The sequence below is a fragment of the Panthera uncia genome, chromosome C2, assembly GCF_023721935.1.
Source record: "Panthera uncia isolate 11264 chromosome C2, Puncia_PCG_1.0, whole genome shotgun sequence".
Taxonomy (NCBI): domain Eukaryota; kingdom Metazoa; phylum Chordata; class Mammalia; order Carnivora; family Felidae; genus Panthera; species Panthera uncia.
Genome location: NC_064810.1, coordinates 146,319,803 through 146,339,133, shown reverse-complemented (window position 1 = coordinate 146,339,133; position 19,331 = coordinate 146,319,803). Strand labels below are relative to the sequence as shown.

Sequence of the window (19,331 nt, the reverse complement as noted above, 5' to 3'; positions counted from 1 at the left end):
CTGGCTAGTTAGAACCAGAAAACAGATCTTCTATAGTTTGATGTTTCAGCTACAATGAGGCAAACTTGTTTTTCAATTACCAGGGTGGTTTTTATCGTTCATCCACTCGACACTCACCAATTTATTCTGCTTTACAAAATATTCAGTATGAAGCTAAAATTACAGCATAAAGGAATTTCAGGGCCAAATACTAACCCTCTACCTAAGCATTAAACACCTCTATCTTTATAAAAGCTAAAGTGGACAGGGGCGCCTGGGTGGCTCAGTCAGTTGAGCGTCCGGCTTCAGCTCAGATCATGACCTCACGGTTCCTGAGTTTGAGTCCTGCATCGGGCTCTGTGCTGACAGCTTGGAGCTTGGAGCCTGGAGCCTGGAGCCTGGAGCCTGGAGCCTGCTTCAGATTCTGTGTCTCTCTCTCTCGGCCCCGCCCATGCTCACACTCTCTCTCTCTCAAATATAAACATTAAAAAAAAAATGTTTTAAATAATAATAAAAGCTAAAGTAGAGTTAACACATAATGAAAATGAGTAACCGTATTTGAGATTTTTCTTTGTGTTCTACTTAAACATAACTCTCATTCCTAGTGTGATGCCACCTGAGGACTTCACATCAGACCAAAAAAAAAAAAAAAAAAAAAAAAGTGGATTTATGCTTTAACAACTTCCACTGAGGCAGCTCTTCCTGCCCATGGAGCCTATCCCCATGCTTTAATAAAAACACCTCTTTGCACGGGTAGCGGGGCGGCGGGGGGGGGGGGGACGACTTCCACTGAAACACTGACCAACAAACAGAACAAAACAGAAAAAAACAAAACAAAACAGTGAAGTGAAAAATGAGGAAATTCTGCAAAACTGAGGCAAGAGCATGACTAAAGGAATAATTAGCTAACTAGGTTCTTGGAAACAAGACCACCCCTTTGCAACTTAGAAAACAGACTTACCAAAAAACACATGAAGAATAAGGAGGAACTTTGTAAAACAAAGAATTTAATGTTTAAAAGCATGGACATTTAAGACAGAAAGACTTCAAAGAAATGTCAACATGAATGAACTAAAAACATATTAAGAATTAGTAAGGTAGACCAATTAGAAATGTATATAAAAATTAATTTCCTATATATAAATGAAACATATGCACAGTTAACAGTCTAAAAATGAAATACCCACTCACAACAGCAAAATAAAATAGAATTCTCAGGAATAAAGTGATCAAACACTGCAATCATAAAATTATGTTCCCTTGTTTGAAAATGAACATGTATGTATAGACTCAGAGATAGAAATATCAAAATATAACCAGTGGTTACCCTGGATAATAAAGTTACAAGTAGTTTTCCTTTGTCCTCCTGTACATTTTCCAAGTTTTCTACAGTTATAAAGATTTTGTAATTGAATAAAAAAAATCACTTAAAAAATTATACAAGATAAACTCTCATATACTACATATACAATTACTGCTTGACTATTCTCAATAAAACGATTAAGTGCACTCCTCTACAATAACCATGGCCAGAAGAGACTCAACATCTGTTACATTTCAAAATGCATTTTTGGGGGCACCCAGGTGGTTCAGCTGGTTAAGCATCCAACTCTTGGTAACAGCTCAGGTCATGATCCCAGGTCGTGGGATCAAGCTCTGGGTTGGACTCAGCACTGAGCATGGGGTCTGCTTAGGATTCGCTCCCTCTTCTTCCTCCACCACTTCCCTACTCACACTCTCGCTCTAAAACTAAATAAAATAAAATGCATTTTTACTGTTACACAATTTTCCCTCACATATAACTAACATACAAACTGATCCTAAAATTCACATGGAAATGCAAGGGACCCAGAGTAGCCAAAACAACCTTGAAAAAGGACAAAATTGGAAGAATCATACCTCCTAACTTCAAAACTTACTAAAAAGCTACAGTGATCAAGAGTAGCCAGTTAGTTACTATGCGACCAGCATGAAGAAAGATGCAGAGATCAACAGAACAGAGTCCAGAAATAAACCTCACCTTTACGGCCAATTGATAGTCAACAAGAACGCCAGGACAATGAACTGGGAAAGAACAGTCTTTTCAACAAATGGTGCCGAGACAAATGGAAATCCACACGCAAAACAATGAAGCTGAACCCTCTACCTCATGCCGTGTACAAAAATTAACTCAAATGGATTTAAGACCTAAAGAGCTAAGCGCCGACATAAACTTTTGTGACCTTGGAGTAGGCAATGGTTTCTAAATTATGACACCAGAAGCCTAAGCAACAACACACACACACAAAAAAAATAATTTGAACTACATCAAAATTAAGAACTTCTGTGCTTCGGGTGCCAGGATGGCTTAGTCAGTTGAGCGGCCGACCCTTATTTCATGTCAGGTAATGATGCCAAAGTCATCCCACAGCCTCCATGCTGAGTTATGGAGCCTGCTTGGAGTTCTCTCTCTCCCTCTGCCCCTCTCCCCCACGTGTACGTGCTCTTGCTCTCCCTCTCTCTCTCAAAAAATAAATAAATAAAAATAAACACTTCCGTGCCTCAAAGGACACCATTGAAAAACACAATCCACAGGGTGGAAGATTTATAAATCACATACCTAGGATACATAAAGAATTCCTTACAACTCAATAAATGAGCCAAGATTTGAAAAGACATTCTTTCAGGGGCGCCTGGGTGGCTCAGTCGGTTGAGCATCCGACTTCAGCTCAGGTCACGATCTCACAGTTTGTGGGTTCCAGCCCCGCATCGGGCTCTGTGCCGACTGCTTGCTCAGAGCCTGGAGCCTGCTTCAGATTCTGTGTCTCCTTCTCTCTCTGCCCTTCCCCTGCTCACACTTTGTTTCACTCTGTTTCTCAAAAATAAATAAAATATAAAAAAAAAAAAAAAAAAAAAAAAAAGACATTCTTTCAAAGGAGATATACAAATGGCCCATAAGCACATGAAAAGATGCTCAATAAAATCAGCCATCAGAAATGCAAATCAAAACTAGGTATAATTTCACACCTCCTCGTCTGGCTATAATGCAGCATTAACCACAATGGCCCAAAGGCTGAAGCAACCCAAGTGGCCAAAGGTGGATGCGTGGATAAACACAATGTGGTACCTACACACAACGAAGTATTACTCAGTCTGAAAAGGGAATGGAATTCTGACACACGCTAGACCTTGAACACATCATGCTAAGTGCAACAGGCCAGACACAAAAGGGCTAATTTTGTACGGTTCCACTTATAGGAGATTAGCGGGCACAGAGGCAGAAGATAGAACAGCGGCTGCCACGGCTGGGAGGAAAGGAGGTGGGGAGCTGTTGTTTAGTGGGCACAGCGTCTCAATTTGGGGTGATCAAACAGTCCTGGAGACGGAGAGTGAGGACAGTGGCACAAAAATGGGAATGTACTTAACATCACAGAACCGTACGACTAAAAAATAGTTAAATGTAAGTTCTATGCAACATGTATTTTACCACAATTAGGAAAAAAGACAGTAACTAGTTTTGTTAGAGATGGGTAAAAACCGGAAGCCTCACACGCTGCTAGTGAGAATGTAAAACGGCCCAGCTGCCTTGAAAACCAGTCTGGCAGTTCTTTGGAAGGTTTAACACAGTCAGCACACGATGCCACAATTACACTCCTGCAGGTATAAGGCGAAATTCAACGCAGGCCCGCTCAAAACGCTGTACGCAAACATTCACAGCAGCATTGTTCACGACAGCCAAAAGGTGGAAACACAACCCAAATGTCCACCAACTGATGAATGGAAAAATGTGGTACATACAACCAATTATTTGGCAATAAAAAGGAACACAGTACTGATATACCGTGTTATGTGAAAAAAGCCAGTCACAAAAAAGGACCTATTGTGTTACTTCATTCATTTGCAACGTCCAGAAGAGACAAGTTTATCAAGAGAGCAAGATTAGTGGCTGCCTAGGGTGAGAGGGAAGAGAAACGGAGGGGACGGGAGTGACGGCTAATAGGTATAGCATTTCCCTGTGGGAGGCGAGTGTTCTCAGAATGACTGTGGTGGTGGCTACGTGACTGGGAATACGCACAAAGCCCCCGAACCATACGCTCTAAGTGGTGAGTTAAATGGGATGTCAATCAGATGTTACTGAGGCTGTTACCAAAAAAATAACTATGAAACAATGCTCTCGTAGGAGTACTTACCAGAAAAAGAGAGTGATAAAGAAAGTGACTTAATTGCAAATTTTGTCATTACGATCATAGTTTGGACATCAACTTGGAACTATTCTTCTGCGTCTCCATACCTTATGCTAAGAAAGAAGGAAAGAAAAGCAAGAAAGGAAAAGGAAAGAAAGATTCCATCCCTGCTCACCTTGGTCAAAGGAGAAGCCTTCTGTGGTGAATGTTGAGTCCTATCCTCACCAGGACTTAGTCCGACCGCACTGCTAGTTCTCGGAGTCGGGCGAGAACTGGAAAATACATACCGGTCAACATTATTCAGAGTGCAGAAACTCTATCCTGTTTACTATTATCTGGGAAAAAACACATCTCATGATAAAATGGCAGAATGTCAAGATTCTGGGTGATCTCATAAATTTAAACTCTAATTTCTGTTTATACAACACCTTTTTTGCAAATATTTCCAGTTTCCTGGCTAATTTATTTATTTTTTTTTTTTTAAGGAGGCCCCATGCCCAGCACAGAGCCCAATGCAGGGCCTGAACTCACGACCCCAAGATCAAGACCGGAGCTGAGATGAAGAATCAGATGCCCAACTGACTAAGCTACTCAGACACTCTTGATTTTATTTTTTAAATGTCTGCTCGTATCAGCAGGATTAACATAGTAATATAGATCAGACAGTCCACAAAGGATGGAAAATATTTACAATTCTATTTCAGAAAATGTTTGATATGGAAAATCATCTTGGTATCTATTTAAGATAAGGAACAAGTTATAATCTGTATCTATGTTTAATGATTCCTCCTATACTTAAAAATGCTGGTCAGGGGCACCTGGGTGGCTCAGTCGGTTAAGAATCTGACTTCAGTTCAGGTCATGATCTCACAGTTCATAAGTTCGAGCCCCGCATCCAGATCTGTGCTGATGGCTCAGGGCCTGGAGCCTGCTTCAGATTCTGTGTCTCCCTCTCTCTGCCCCTCTCCTGCTCACACTCTGCGTATGTGCCTCTTTCTCTCAAAAATAAATGAACATTAAGAAATTAAAGAATGCTGGTCATACTCTGTGGGTAACTCCATTACTCCTGGGTCTCTGGAGTTTTTCACATATTAAGAAATTTTTCCACTGAGATCATTAGGGTCTTTTTTTATGTTTATATTTATGTTTGTTTTGTTTTTTTTTTACATTTATGTCTCTTTCACTCATCTGTTTTTAGTCATTCATTAAACAAGTAGTTTAACTCACGAAATATGCCAAAGATTGTACAAAGTTTTTTAAAAAACTGAATTAATGACTAGAATGTATATAGATAAATTCAATATCCTTTATATTTTCATAGGGTAAAACAAGTCAGGAAATTTTAGTTCATTGTTATAACCCCTTTGTCACTAAATAAAACTCTTTATGTATAGGACCAAAGCTATAAATACAACACTTGACGTTTACATGTTAAAATTTTAAATACATTGCTCTTAATTATATTAAAATGCCATCCTGTTCTCTTTAAAATTACTTCAATGATTACAGTATTAAAAAACATTATTTAAATCTCCACATAAAACAACATTTAACATGGCATGCCTGGGTGGCTCAATCGATTAAGCATCCAACTTCGGCTTAGGTCACAATCTCATGGTTTGTGAGTTTGAGCCCCACATCGGGCTCTCTGCTGTCAGCACAGAACTGCTTCAGATCCTCTGCTCCCCCTCTTTTGTCTCTCGAAAATAAATTTTTTTTATATAAAAATTTTTTAGAAAAATGTTTAACAAAAACACAACCTGTTCTTTCCTCAAAGTATTCAATAAAGAAGCTTGACTGCTAAAATTTCACATTCAATTCTATTTGAAGGGCAAGTAAAAATGAGGAGGTTTTAACCCTTATAAATAGGAAAGACAGGTGGTTCGGTTAAAAACTTTTTTAAATTTTTTTTTAACGTTTATTATTTTTGAGAGACAGACAAAGCACGAGCCGGCAGAGGAACAGAGAGAGAGGGAGACACAGAATCCCAAGCAGGCTCCAGGCCCTGAGCTGTCAGCACAGAGCCCAACGCGAGGCTCGAACCCACAAACTCTGAGATCATGACCTGAGCCTAAGTCAGTCGCTTAACCAATTGAGCCACCCAGGCGCCCCTGGTTTGGTTCTAAACGTTTAAAACTGCACAGCCACATCAACATTCCATTGGCCAGCACTTAACACGAACTTCAAAAGCAGACTGATACGGAATTCGGCATCCACATCCCTGCGCTTCATCTCTGGGGAACATGGTTTGCCAGCAGGACAACAGATGCTTTAAGAAGACCTGACTGTAATCACGCAGGGATTCCTTGCTGCTGTCATCTTACATACCTCAGAAGAAACATGGACTCATTCGGTTGACCCCCAACCACACTTCTAGGCCGCAACTCAGCTGGATTTTCTGTGGCAGGACAGAAAAAACATTACGTGCAAAGAACCAAAAATACCAGGAGCAGGGCATGACACAAGCAGAAATTTAAAGAGAATGGTAGCAAAAACTAGAATTTCTCAGAAACGGCACACTCAGCGGAAAGAACATGCTCCAGCGAAAGCTCACCTAGTCTGAAAGACTGACTCAGTCGCTGACCACTCTTGTCCCCCTTGGCTTGTCCACTTGGCTTCAAAACCTCCTTGGAATCCTGGGTCCCAGAATGCTCCATCACTTTTCCGCTGCTCAACAGGAGAAAGCCAACACAATCAAACTTATTTTTGAGCTTTCTATAGGTATTCTGTGTAGAACAAGAGGTTGGAAAAGTTCATGAAATTACACGTACCATCTGGCAAAGCCATGGAGTTAGAGAAGCATGGTCACTGAGTAGCTAAAGTGAGCACTTACTATACGCAAGGCTTTGTACTGTCTATAAATCTTATCAGTGGGAAGTAAGTGGCAGATCGGGCAAGTAAACCAGAGCCCCTAAGTTTATAAGTACCAGTAACCTGGCAGTGAACTTCCCTCTTATTTTTCCCCTTCCAGTATTGCCTGGTACTGAGTACAGACAAAAGAGCCTCTAAGAGAAGCCTTCTATTTCTGTTCTAAGAAACAGGAAAGGGGACCCCCTATAGGTCAGGACAGAGGAAATGCCATGGTTTAATTTTTTTTTTCCTTTTTCCATTTTATTCTATCCCTGCTACCAGGTAACCCTGCAGCAGCTAGCTGGGAACAGCAGCAGCTCCTAGCCAGTGGCTCGAACTCACAGAGGGGCATATTCTGTAGCCAGAGAGTTATGATCTGAAGAACAGGAGGCAAATCCCTGCCGTCCTGTTCTTTTTCCTCCTCTCTCGCTGTCCTCCTGCCACTTGGCCCCAAACATCCAGCAAGACACAAAACCTGTAATACACCACGACTAAGTGGGGTTTATTGTGGGACTGCAAGGCTGGCTCAATATTTGAAAACCACAGTCTAAAGAAGAAAAACCACATGACCTTATCAACCGATACAAAAAGGCATCTGACGAAATTCAAAAATCATTCGAACTGAAGAAGGGCAGCTACACGAACCTCGAACTCATCATACTTAATGGTGAAAGGCTGAGTGCTTTCATCTCAAAAGGCAGAAACCAGGCAAAGAGGTTCATTTTCATCACTCCTGATTCAGTGCCTTACTGAAAAAGTCCTAGCAAGGGCTATAAGGCAAGAAAAGAAACCAAAGGCATAGAGATTAACAAGGAAGAGGACACACTAAGGTCAGAGGTCTTCTGTGCCTTGCAGACACTGGAGGACCACGACCAGAGCCCCGCTTTCTATTAGTCCCCACAGAGCGAAACACAATGGTAGGAGCGTGGTTGAGTCTCACTGGACCAGAGAAACCCAAGTTTGAGAGAGACCTTAAATAGAATACTTAGGAGAGACCTTCTCTATCCAACACGCTGAATTTGCCAAGATGAGAACCAAGAATCACACAACCATTCATCACTGAATAAGCTGACCGGGGCAGGGCGGGGGGGGTCAATTATCTGGCCCTGATTCGACCACTCCTCACCTTGTTCTTAATGCCATCCCTTTTTTAAGTGTCCTGGGCTAAGAAGATTTTATAATAAAAACGAGGTATATTAGTCAGAATGAGACAGGAGCTAGGTTATGCTGTGGTAACCTGCAACCCACAAATCTCTGTGGCTTAGAATGTCCTGTCTCCCTCATGCACACAGCCACTAAAGGCTGGCAAGGAAGCTATGCCCATCACAGTCACTAAAGACCCAGCCCGACAGCAACTCCATTTGGACACTGTCTTCCCAATTACCTCATGAGGAGGAAGCAGTGTGGCCAACCTCATACTGGCTCTTCAAGCGTCTATGCAGAACGAACACACATCACTTCTGTTCCCATTTCATTAACCAAAGCAAGTCACGTGACCATGCCTGACTCAAGAGAGGGCTAGGAGATCCCACCATGTGCTTGCAAGGTGGGAAGTGAGTTATAGTTGATGAACAGAACTAATGACCACCATACTCAATCACTGACTGGAGAAGAAACAACTGATCGGAAAAATGAGCAAAATCGCGAACACATAAGGTCATGACTAAACTCTTCAAGCACGCTTGAACAAATGCTTGATTTTCTCCTAGTATGAAAACAGACAAATTTACGTCATTGACGCTGCATTATTAGAACAGTAATCAGTATGGTCACCTGATAACCACGTCCCCCCACACAAAGTTAAGCTTATACACTACCTGACGATGGAATCCTCAGTGCTCGATTCATGATCTCTCCTAGCGAAAGCATCCTTCCAAAATGAATGCTGCAATAGGCCTGCCCAAGTTAATCTACACAAAACATAAACGTTAAAATTCTTTTCACATGATTTACCATGCATAGTTCCCAAGTCATGTCCCAATTACATATATCAGATTTTATAGTTTATAAATTTCTCCATTCAAATGTACCTCCGCAATTCTTTCATACTTTACTTGCATTTTAGTATACAATTAACCTCTTAGCAACATGCAAAAAATAATTCTGAAGCCTTAAATGGTACAGAATGAAAGAGTCTAAAAACTCAGTATTGGTTCATATTGCATGGAGCCTAATGAAAACATTTTGGGTTCTCAAAAGAGTCTATGAAAGGAGCCTATAATTAGCTTAAAATTTTATTTACCATTTTTTAAATTATAGTTACTGTTCCTTTTTTTTTTTTTTTCCCCCTGAGTGAGAGTGTGATCAGAGGAGACAGACAGAGACAGAGAGACAGACAGGGGAACAGAAGATCCACAGAGGGCTTCTGTGCTGACAACAGCAAGCAACAGGGCTCAAACTCAAACCTTGAGGTCACAACCCGCGCCCAAGTCAGACGCCCAACCAAGTGAGCCACCTAGGTGCCCCATTAGCTTAACATTTTTAAGGAAATATAACAAATATTATCAATCTATAACTCTATCATCCTTTATTCTACCTACCCTACCTGTTTCATGACTTTCATTTTTGGGACTTCACTTTTAGAATTTCATTCAGAAATAAACAAGAAAATCAACCTCACAATTTTACACAGTCACACGTCTCTGTAGGAGTCAAATGTTATCCAGCTACTTTGCCCACGTTAAAATGACCTGACGCTGGCTGGGGTGCCTGGGTGGTGCAGTCAGCTGGGCATCTGACTCCTGATATCAGCTCAGGTCACGATCCCAGGGTTATGGGATCAGGTCCCATGTCTGGTTCCACGTCAGGATCCACAAGGAGCATGGAGCCTGCTTGGCATTCTCCTTCTCTGCCCCCTCACCACCCCCAGCCTCTGCCCTTTCCCCCCACTGGTGCAGTGCACTCTCTCTAAAATAAAAAGTTTTTTAAAAACTTTAGGCTGTACCTAAAAGCCAGACTCACTTGCAAAGCATTAATTTTTACTATTAATAGAGTAAGCTTCTAGTTATAATCATCGGACTCAGAATGGCTAAGCCTGACTAAAATTTCAAAATAAAGAAAACTGGACTGTTCAAAATGCCTATTGAAATAAAAATTACTTTGATAAAAATTGAAACAGAAGGTATCTGTAATCACATATAATATCCCTTTTTCACAAAGGGCTCCTAAAAAACACGAACAGAGAAATAAAAATTGCCAATGAAGCAAAATTTCTTTTTTGTCAGCTTAGCAAAAACGTAGGTCAACAAAGTCTGATGTAGGTAATACTGGGAGGAAAGGGGCTCTCTGGAGGTGCTACGCCAGCACACATTCCAAGCAGGTAACAAATGCACCAAATTGTTTCATGTTCTAAGCCTCTGGCCACCAACCCCACTGTCAGAAAACTCCAAGGAGGTGACTGCCTAAAGGAACAATAACAAATACACAAAAGGGTATTTACTGTACCAGTGTACGTGATATTCCAAGTCAAGAAGTACTCTAGGGGCGCCTGGGTGGCTCAGTCAGTTAAGCGTCCCACTCTTGATATCAGCTCATGATCTCAGAGTTTGTGAGTTCGAGCCCCTCATCAGGCTCTGTACTGACAATGTGGAGTCTGCTTGAGATTCTCTCTCTCCGTCTCTCTCTACCCCTCCCCTGCTCACTCGCTCACAAAAATAAACACACATTTAAAAAAAAATAAAAACGGGGCGCGTGGGTGGCGCAGTCGGTTAAGCGTCCGACTTCAGCCAGGTCACGATCTCGCGGTCCGTGAGTTCGAGCCCCGCGTCAGGCTCTGGGCTGATGGCTCGGAGCCTGGAGCCTGTTTCCGATTCTGTGTCTCCCTCTCTCTCTGCCCCTCCCCCGTTCATGCTCTGTCTCTCTCTGTCCCCAAAATAAATAAAAAAAAAAAACGTTGGAAAAAATAAATAAATAAATAAATAAATAAATAATAAAAAAAAATAAAAACCAAAAGGAAGTACTCTCAGGGTGCCTGGGTGGCTCAATCACTCAGTCAGCTAACCTTCTGACTCTTGATTTGGGCTCAGGTCATGATCTCATGGTTCTTGAGTTTGAGCCCCACGATGGGCTCTGCACTGACACCACTGAGCCTGCCTGGGATTCTCTCTCCTCTTTCTGCCCCTCCCCTGTTTGTACTTGTGTGCTCTCTCTTGCTGTCAAAAAGTAAATAAAAGGGACAGAAGTGGACAGAACTAGGTTATAGAGCAGTATCATTTATGCAAACAAGTATATATAATATAGGGATATAAATATGTGGACATGTGGATACCCATCGCAAATCAAGTAGATGTGTACCCTATCAAAAGGCATCTGGAAGACTAGAGCAAAATAACGCTAATCCTGAGAGTATTCCATTGTAAGCACAAGGGGAATTAGCAATTCCGTCTGCGCTTTTTTCCTATATTTAACGAAGCTGGAGAATGGGTGATTTCCTATGTTTCATTAAATTGACTCTTCGTTTTACACCCTGACGCAGAGACCCCAAACACTTGCCTAAACCACCCCTATGCCCCAGATACCTAGTGACAATCTGAGCTAGAAACCAATTGTTCTTGTCTGCTAACCCAGGGAGACCCGCTCCGGACTCCTCACCTGCCTTCTACAACCCCATGCCGCAGTGGCTTCTCATTTGCTGCCATTACTGCAACCCAGAAAATTCAAGCTGTGCCTATTGGCCTCTCACTCGGCACTCTCATTGTGACAGGATTATCATAAAAACACATCATATTAAAATACCACTCAGCAGTTATTAGAGTAACTGTATCTTGACAGTATCATCCCTAGTTCAAGAGTGCCTGAAATCGACAATGAAAAACAATGCCCTTCCTGGACTTAAGAAGTTACAAGGAAATCTGTCAACCAATTAGGCAACTATTTAATACATTGAAGGAGAAATGGACTTTAAACCTTCCTCATGATTAAAAATCCCTGCAAACAGAGATAGAGAGACAAACCAGGTTCTTAACTACAGAACACACACTGATGGTTACGAGAGGAGAGCTCGGTTAACTAGGCGATGGGGACTGAGGATGGCACCTGTTGTGATGAGAACCAGGTGACGTACGGAAGCGTTGAATCACTCTACTGTACACTTAACATTACACTAGATGTTAACTAACTGCAATGAATTTTTTTTTTAATTTTTTAATGTTTGTTTTTGAGAGAGAGAGAGAACACAAGCAAGGGAGGGGCAGAGACAGAAGGAGACACAGAATCCGAGGCAGGCTCCAGGCTCTGAGCTGTCAGCACAGAGCCCAACGTGGGGCTCGAACCCACGAACTGCGAGATCGTGACCTGAGCCGAAGTCGGATGCTTAACCAACCGAGACACCCAGGGGCACCTAAATTTTTTTTTTTTTTTCAGACAGAGCAAAAGAGCAGGGGGGGGGGGGGGGGGAGGGACGGAGGGAGAGAAGAGGAGAGGGGGAGGGAGGGAGAGAGGGGGAATTCAAACAGGATCCACGCTCGGCACAGAGCTTGACACAGGGCTAATCCCATAACCCCAGGATCGTGACCCGAGCCGAAATAAACAGTTGGACACTCAACCGACTAAGCCACCCAGGCACCCCTAAAATAAGAACTTAAAAAAAAAAAAACCTGCAAATAGAAAACACTCTTAATGTAAATTCATATTTTTTTAAAGAGGTAATTTTAAAAGTTCTGTGTATATTAAGAACAGTACTATTTTAGAAGTACATGAAAGGAGAAAAAGATTCTTCTCATTCATATCAAAATACTATCCATACATACCTTTTCTGAGGATCTTTTTGAAGTAAACCATCAAGCAAATTAATAAAATCTGAAGAAGCTTTAGGAAGAGAAGAATCTATACACAAATTGATACCCAAAAAGAAAAAAAAAAAGTGGTAAGTACATGAATATATGCCGTGCATAAACTTTAGAGTGATAGTATCTGAGCACACATTTAAGAGAACACTGAATCCATTAACAATTATATCCTCCATTTTAATGGGGGTGAGGAATGGGCATAAAAATAAAAAACATTTTTTCCTAGACCATAAAAAACATGAATCTCAAAAACTAAATTTGGACTAACCTCTACACTTTCTCTTTACTGAATAAGCCTGGCCAGGATCACCAGGCTGACAAATTCACATCCTTGTCTCAACTTTTAATTATGCCTCATTTTCTGAGGCATTCTTAATTTGACCAACTTGGCTTTATAATGTATGGTGATAAGAATATTTGCAATCCCTCTTTTCTCCCCCTCTCTCTTTTAAAGATTTTTAACAGGAAAATAATGTCACAATATTATGACACTGTCCAATTCCAATAGTCTGTAAATGTTAGTTCTTTTTAAATTAGAATATACCACAAATTATCAGTCTGTGGATACAAGTGGCCCCGAAGACAGTGGACAAAGACATCCAACAGAGGGCACTATTGGGCACGATGGCCACAGTCTGATGAAGATCCCTAATTAAGTGTGGGCCACCAGACGTATCCTGACCAGATCTTTGACACCTGTATTTCCAGATTTCTGTTCCCTGCCTAAAAATCTTTAAATGACAAAACAATAATCAATACTTCTAGTATTCAAAACAAAAACAATAATCCAAAGTCATCATTACAGGAAATAGATTTTGTAGAAATCAACCATTCTTAAGTTAAAGAAAAAGTAAGCAGTTTTATTTTAAGAAGTATAGACTATTTTCAAAGTAACGTTTTGGCTTTTTCATTTAGGATGACCCTTGAAATCTTGAAAGAATTCTGTATTCCCAGTTTTTCCATTAATTAGTTCTAAAAAGTTTTCCTCATCAAGTTCTGTTTTCATTTGTGTATCTTAAGATTCACTTTTCTTGTGGTATGTACTAAAGTGTTTTCCTATGCTATGTTTGGGCCTTTTGGTTTTTTTTCTTTGTCTTGCCTTAAAATTGTTAGTGGTAGATTGTTATATCAAAATCCATTTGATTAAAGTTCCAATCATTTTAAGACACTACAACTATATCTAGTTTAAAGTCTTTAAAAACTTGTCAGAGCCATCCTGATTCATCGAGGAAAGAGCTGACAAATGCCTGACTTATCCCTACTCGAACACTAAACAGAAATAAATACAAGGAACATGAGTACAAAGTAAGTAAATAGTACATTCACAAGAAACACAAAAGTTTGAGTTTTTAAAATCTTTATACCAGACTTCTGTTGATATAGGAGCACAAAATAATTAAATGAAGAAACCTATTAGCAGTGCTTTTTTTCATTATCTTAAGAAGGCAAAGGGAATGCTAACATTTCTAAAAATATCAACTTGGAACTATTTATAAAATGTAAATTTGGGGGTTAGGAATCAAAAACAGACTTTGGGTAACAGTGTACATTTATAGTGTCAGATGTAAACTAACTGCATTTATAATAAAAAAAAAAAACCTACGTTTTGTTTTTTTAAATGTTTATTTTTGAGAGAGCATGCACACAAGCAGGGAAGAGGCATAGAGAGAGGGAGACAAAGAATTCAAAGCAGGCTCCAGACTCTGAGCTGTCAGCACAGAGTCCAATGTGGGGCTCAAACCAACGAACCATAAGGTCATGATCTGAGCCAAAGTTGGACACTTAACCAACTGGGCCACCCAGGTGCCCAAAACTCCTACCTTTTGGAAAAGGTGGCAAAGGATCTGCATAAAAAATCTTTTCAATTAATTCTGAAAAACTTTCTGAGAAGAATGGAGGTCTTCCTGAAATTACATGAAACATTGTAAAATTAAACAATAGTTTGTTATTACCAACCTATAATTCTAAATAAATCTCAACTATAGATAGTTTAGGACTACACAACTTACAGGAAAAATATATATATAGCAATAACTACTTATTGAATGCCTGGTACAGACGAGGCACACTGTATATTTTCCTATTTCTGTAATTCAAAACGTATCATCCTAACGAAGATGCTAATTATGTGTGGACCATTATCTAAGGGCTGTATGGGCCAAGGGACACATCTGAATAATTCACAGGCACAGGTACCTTTACAAGAATTTCTACTAATAATCACGATTTTTAATAAGTAGGCACATGTTAACATTCCAAATGATTATCATGAAAAATACCTGTATGTCAACAGTTCCTTGACGTAGATATCAAAGGTTCTAGACATATGCCTAGACAACAAGCATACAGGAGGAATACAGAGGGAAGCAAGCCAAAACCAGTATATATAAAAATTTAGAAAAGCTAGTTTTCATGTCTTCCAGGATAAATACTCACAAACTACAGATTTAATCTTTTTGTGTGTGCCCAGCTCTGATTTAAACTGTACCAGAAAGTAATCACCTGAAAACATTTCATAAAGCAGACAGCCCAAAGACCAGAGGTCACTGGTGGTGGTGAAGTCAGTACCCCTTAAAATTTCAGGTGCTGTATATGTAAGAGATCCTGAAAGTATAAAGAACAACTTTGTTAGGCATTTTTAACAATCCCAAAAACAAACCTGCCTACAAAAGACCAAAAGACCTGGTAAGGCAAAAAAAAAAAAAAAAAAAACAGGAAGAAAACACACCTTCATGTACATTTCACCTTTTTCAAAGTTTTCTGATTTTAAGGTTTCATTTACAAGGATACGTAAGAATACAAACAGGTTTGGGAAATCCACTTGAGTTAGAGGTGTGGCACAATTCTGTATGTTCTTTTAAGTTAACAACTTAATCAAAAGAACCTCTGATTATAATATTTTGACTAGAATAGGGTTATACAGCATTAACATCCCAAATTCCCACTGGCTTACCAACAAATGTTTATTTATTACTCAAACGACATGTCAACCACGGGTCAGCCCCTGGGCTCAGACCGTCACAGTCACTCAAAGAGCCAGGCTGAGAGAGGCTGCATCTCAAGACATGCCACCTCCATCACCAAGACAGGGAAAGAATGCACACTGCACACGGGCTCTGAAAACTCCCACCTCCAAGTAACTCATCACTCCTGCTCACATTTCCTTAGCTTTGGCAGGGAGAAGATACAATCCTACCATGGATCCAAAAGAACAGGAAATATTTCATGATTAGCACTAAGGTGTGCCACATACACTTTACCCTAAGTTTAGTAGAAGATGGAAATTGCAGATTCTTAGGGCACTGGGTGGCTCAGTCAGTTGAGCGTCCGACTCTTGATTTCGGCTCAGGTTAAGATCTCGCGGTTCGTGAGTTCAAGCCCCACTTCAGGCTCTGCACTGACAGCGAGAACCCTGATGGGGATTCATTCTCTCTCTCTCTCGCTCTCGCTCTCGCTCTCTCCCCCCCCCCCCCAAATAAATTGTAAAAAGTAAAATATGTAGCAAATTCTCGAGCTAGCAAGTTCTACTGATGAGAGAAATCAAAAGCTTAGAGGGTTCCCTAACATCTCCCAAGTCACACAGCAGGCCACTTGCAGAACACCCACCAAAACTCTACCTAAAACCTTCCCATCTTCCAGTGAGAATGTTCTTTCCATGAAGCGAGCAATCATCAACCATCTGGAAAATAAAATTCTACCGAGGTAAGCCTTCCAGCAAATACTATCTCAAGGGCCCACTGCGGCCACAGCAGCAGCCTCATGTGTCCTCAGGTTTTAAAGTTCTCCTATGTGACATTTTGGCTAGACAATCACATTTCATGCATACATTCATCTCATTCACCAAACACATACAGAAGACCTATTTGCCTTTACTTTTGCCAGATCCTGAGAAAGCAAATCTAAGCAAGACCCCCAATATGCCCGAGTACCCCACCCAACACTTAACCGGTGCATCATTAATATGTGTTAACTGTGAACATCTGTCTCTCTTCCTCACCTAGAAATGCAAGTTCAGTTAGGCCAGGGATTTTTACCTTTGTTCACATTCGTATTTCCAGTATCTAGAACATGCTTAAATTTTTGTTGATTTATGCAATGTGTTTCACACGAATCAATGGATGTACTAATGAACAAATGAATACGAAGTCCCTACCTTCATAACTGAATGTAAAAAGACAATGTAGAAAAAGGATTAACATGTTAAGTTCGACAACAGATTTACATAGAGAACATTACGAAAGAATTACTGTTTCACACGATCTCTCCTCAAGCACCGGGATTCCCAGATCCCATGTCACTGCAAAAATCACCACCCAAGAATTCACCCTAAAAATCTTCCCTAATTTCAGAATATCAGCTACTCAACAATGTTGAAAAACTATCTGTTGAGCCACTAGTGTATGCCAGGCACCGTTCTAAGTGCTGAGAATACAGAAGAAAGCAGGAAAACATGGCCATCCTTATGTTCTAATGAGCGGTCAGGGACCTAGGAAGCCAAGGATAGGATGCAGGTTTGTTCGAGGTTCCCTGTACCTCACACGGTACTGGATCTATGCAAAACCCATTAGGCCATGGGCAAAGCCATCCCCGTATCCAGACTTCTCCTCCTCACTATTATTTTCAATATATTATTTGACTGTCAAAAATGGCAAAAATGTATTATTTTGACTGGACAGCATCTCCTAAACACACGACTTGGGCAGCCCCCAACTAGGGTTCCGATCTGTAAGCTTTCCACATACCTTTGACTCGACCTTTTATGGTTTTCTTCAGTGCATTTTCCCCACTATCACCTCCTCCTTCTTCTGCTGCCACCAAAGCAAAGAACTCTTCCAAATTTTCACCTTCCACTTTGGCCAAGCCAAAGTTACTGAACTTCAATGTGCCAGGCCCTTCCAAGAGTATCTATGAAGATTAAAAAATGTGTTCAGAATCCAATTCCATTTGTACTTCCTTCAGGACCTCCCCTAATCTCACTGAAAAACTCTGAGCATGGGCTTTCTGGCTTCATCCCAACTCAAAAAATTAAACGCATACAATTTTACAAGAAGCCAAAGAAAAATACATCCAACATTTTAACAATAGAATTAAACATTAAACTGCCCATTCTCAGATGTAGACAATGAACACATGATAACCATAGCAGGGAAAACCACACGCTTTGGGGAAAGATGAAGAACAATGTATGTGGAACAATCGAGACTCACCGATCCTCGGTGACTGCTGGAGGAGGATGTGAAGACCCACCTGTCCGTGTTATTTACTCAAGGGTTCAAAACTAGGGTTGCAAAGGTAAAGATCTAGGCCTAGATCCACCACTTACTGGCAGCCTGAGCTGGAGAACTTATTACCCTTTGAAATCTCAGTCTCTTTACCTGTATAATGGGAAAAAAGACTACTGCCCTTCAGATTGTTTTAAGGATTAACTAAGGTTATACGTACGGAGGGTTTTTTGTTTTGTTTTGTTTTTTTTAACAACGACTGGCATGTGATAAGTGCTCAAACGTGCTCACACAATTTGTGATGAGAAGTTACCAGCTGAATGGTGAAACCACACCAGTGTCTATTACTTGTATCTTGTCCCCCAGGGCCATTAAAACTATTTCTGGGTAGTCACGACAGGTCAGGTGGATCTTCGTTTTTAAAAGCAATTTAAGGTCTACCCTTAATTTTTGGTCACAAATACTAAGGATGTCTGGTAGTCTACAACAGTGGCTTTTAAATTTTTTTGAGCACCAAATCCCCTGTAGGTCCTGTTAAGATAAAGTGCTAGTCCCTACCCCCAGTTTCTGATTCAGTAGGTCTGGGTGGGGCCCAAGAACCCGCATTTCGAGTGAGTCCCAAGTAATGCTGATACTGCTGGTCTGGGGAGCACACTTTGAGAACCCCCAGCAGGAGTCAGCACTTTGCAATTTTTTTTTTTAAGTTAATAAACATTTTAGACTTTGCAGGCCATAAGATCTTTGTCCCGACTACACAACTCTGCAGTCCACTGACAATACATAAATAAAAAGATGGGTTCCAATAAAACTTCATTTACAGAATTGGTCGTGCTGCCCGACCCTGCCAACCCCTGCTCAAAAGAAAAGGTTATGTTACAAAGCAGTGTGAATTTCCTAGATTACATAGAACACCAGACTTCATTAAAACAACTCCCTCACAGGGAGCTGTACAGCCACTGGGCCAAATCCCAGCCAGGACTTGTTTTTATATATGCATGAGCTAAGAGTGGTCTTTAAATTTCTAAGTGGTTGCCAAACATCAAAATAAGTTTCCTGATATGTGTAAATTATATGTAACTGACATGTCAGTGTCCATAAAGTTTTATTGAAACAAAGCTATACCTTTTCATTTAAGTATTGTCTACAGCTGCTTTCAGGGCTAGGACCACAGTTAAGTGGTTGTAGACTTGAGGCACATATACAGTTATTTCAAATGAGAACTTCTCATTATAAAGTTTTCATGGAATTTTTTATATGTTATCTTACAGAGGGTCTATAATAACGTTTAACAAGGAAATATTCAACTTTTTATTTCATCATGTACATTTTAA

At 40.5% G+C, this 19,331-nt stretch overlaps 1 protein-coding gene across 12 annotated transcripts in view; it reads right to left on the bottom strand.

The window, feature by feature from the left end:
- The window catches only part of ULK4 (unc-51 like kinase 4), a 567,621-nt gene that overhangs the window by 534,619 nt on the left and 13,671 nt on the right, over window positions 1–19,331 (bottom strand). For 11 of the 12 annotated variants that reach the window (XR_007457564.1, XR_007457565.1, XM_049629926.1 and 8 more), the window contains exons 5-12: window positions 17,521–17,683; window positions 15,281–15,382; window positions 14,599–14,682; window positions 12,740–12,815; window positions 8,810–8,902; window positions 6,697–6,812; window positions 6,471–6,540; window positions 4,318–4,414 (exon numbers count right to left, since the gene is read on the bottom strand). Coding sequence is in view for 10 of the 12 variants with exons in the window: in XM_049629926.1 (XP_049485883.1) it covers window positions 4,318–4,414; window positions 6,471–6,540; window positions 6,697–6,812; window positions 8,810–8,902; window positions 12,740–12,815; window positions 14,599–14,682; window positions 15,281–15,382; window positions 17,521–17,683 (801 nt within the window). In the remaining 2 variants the exon portion in view is untranslated. The remainder of the gene's footprint in view (window positions 1–4,317; window positions 4,415–6,470; window positions 6,541–6,696; window positions 6,813–8,809; window positions 8,903–12,739; window positions 12,816–14,598; window positions 14,683–15,280; window positions 15,383–17,520; window positions 17,684–19,331) is intronic. The other variant, XM_049629921.1, reaches the window with a different exon arrangement.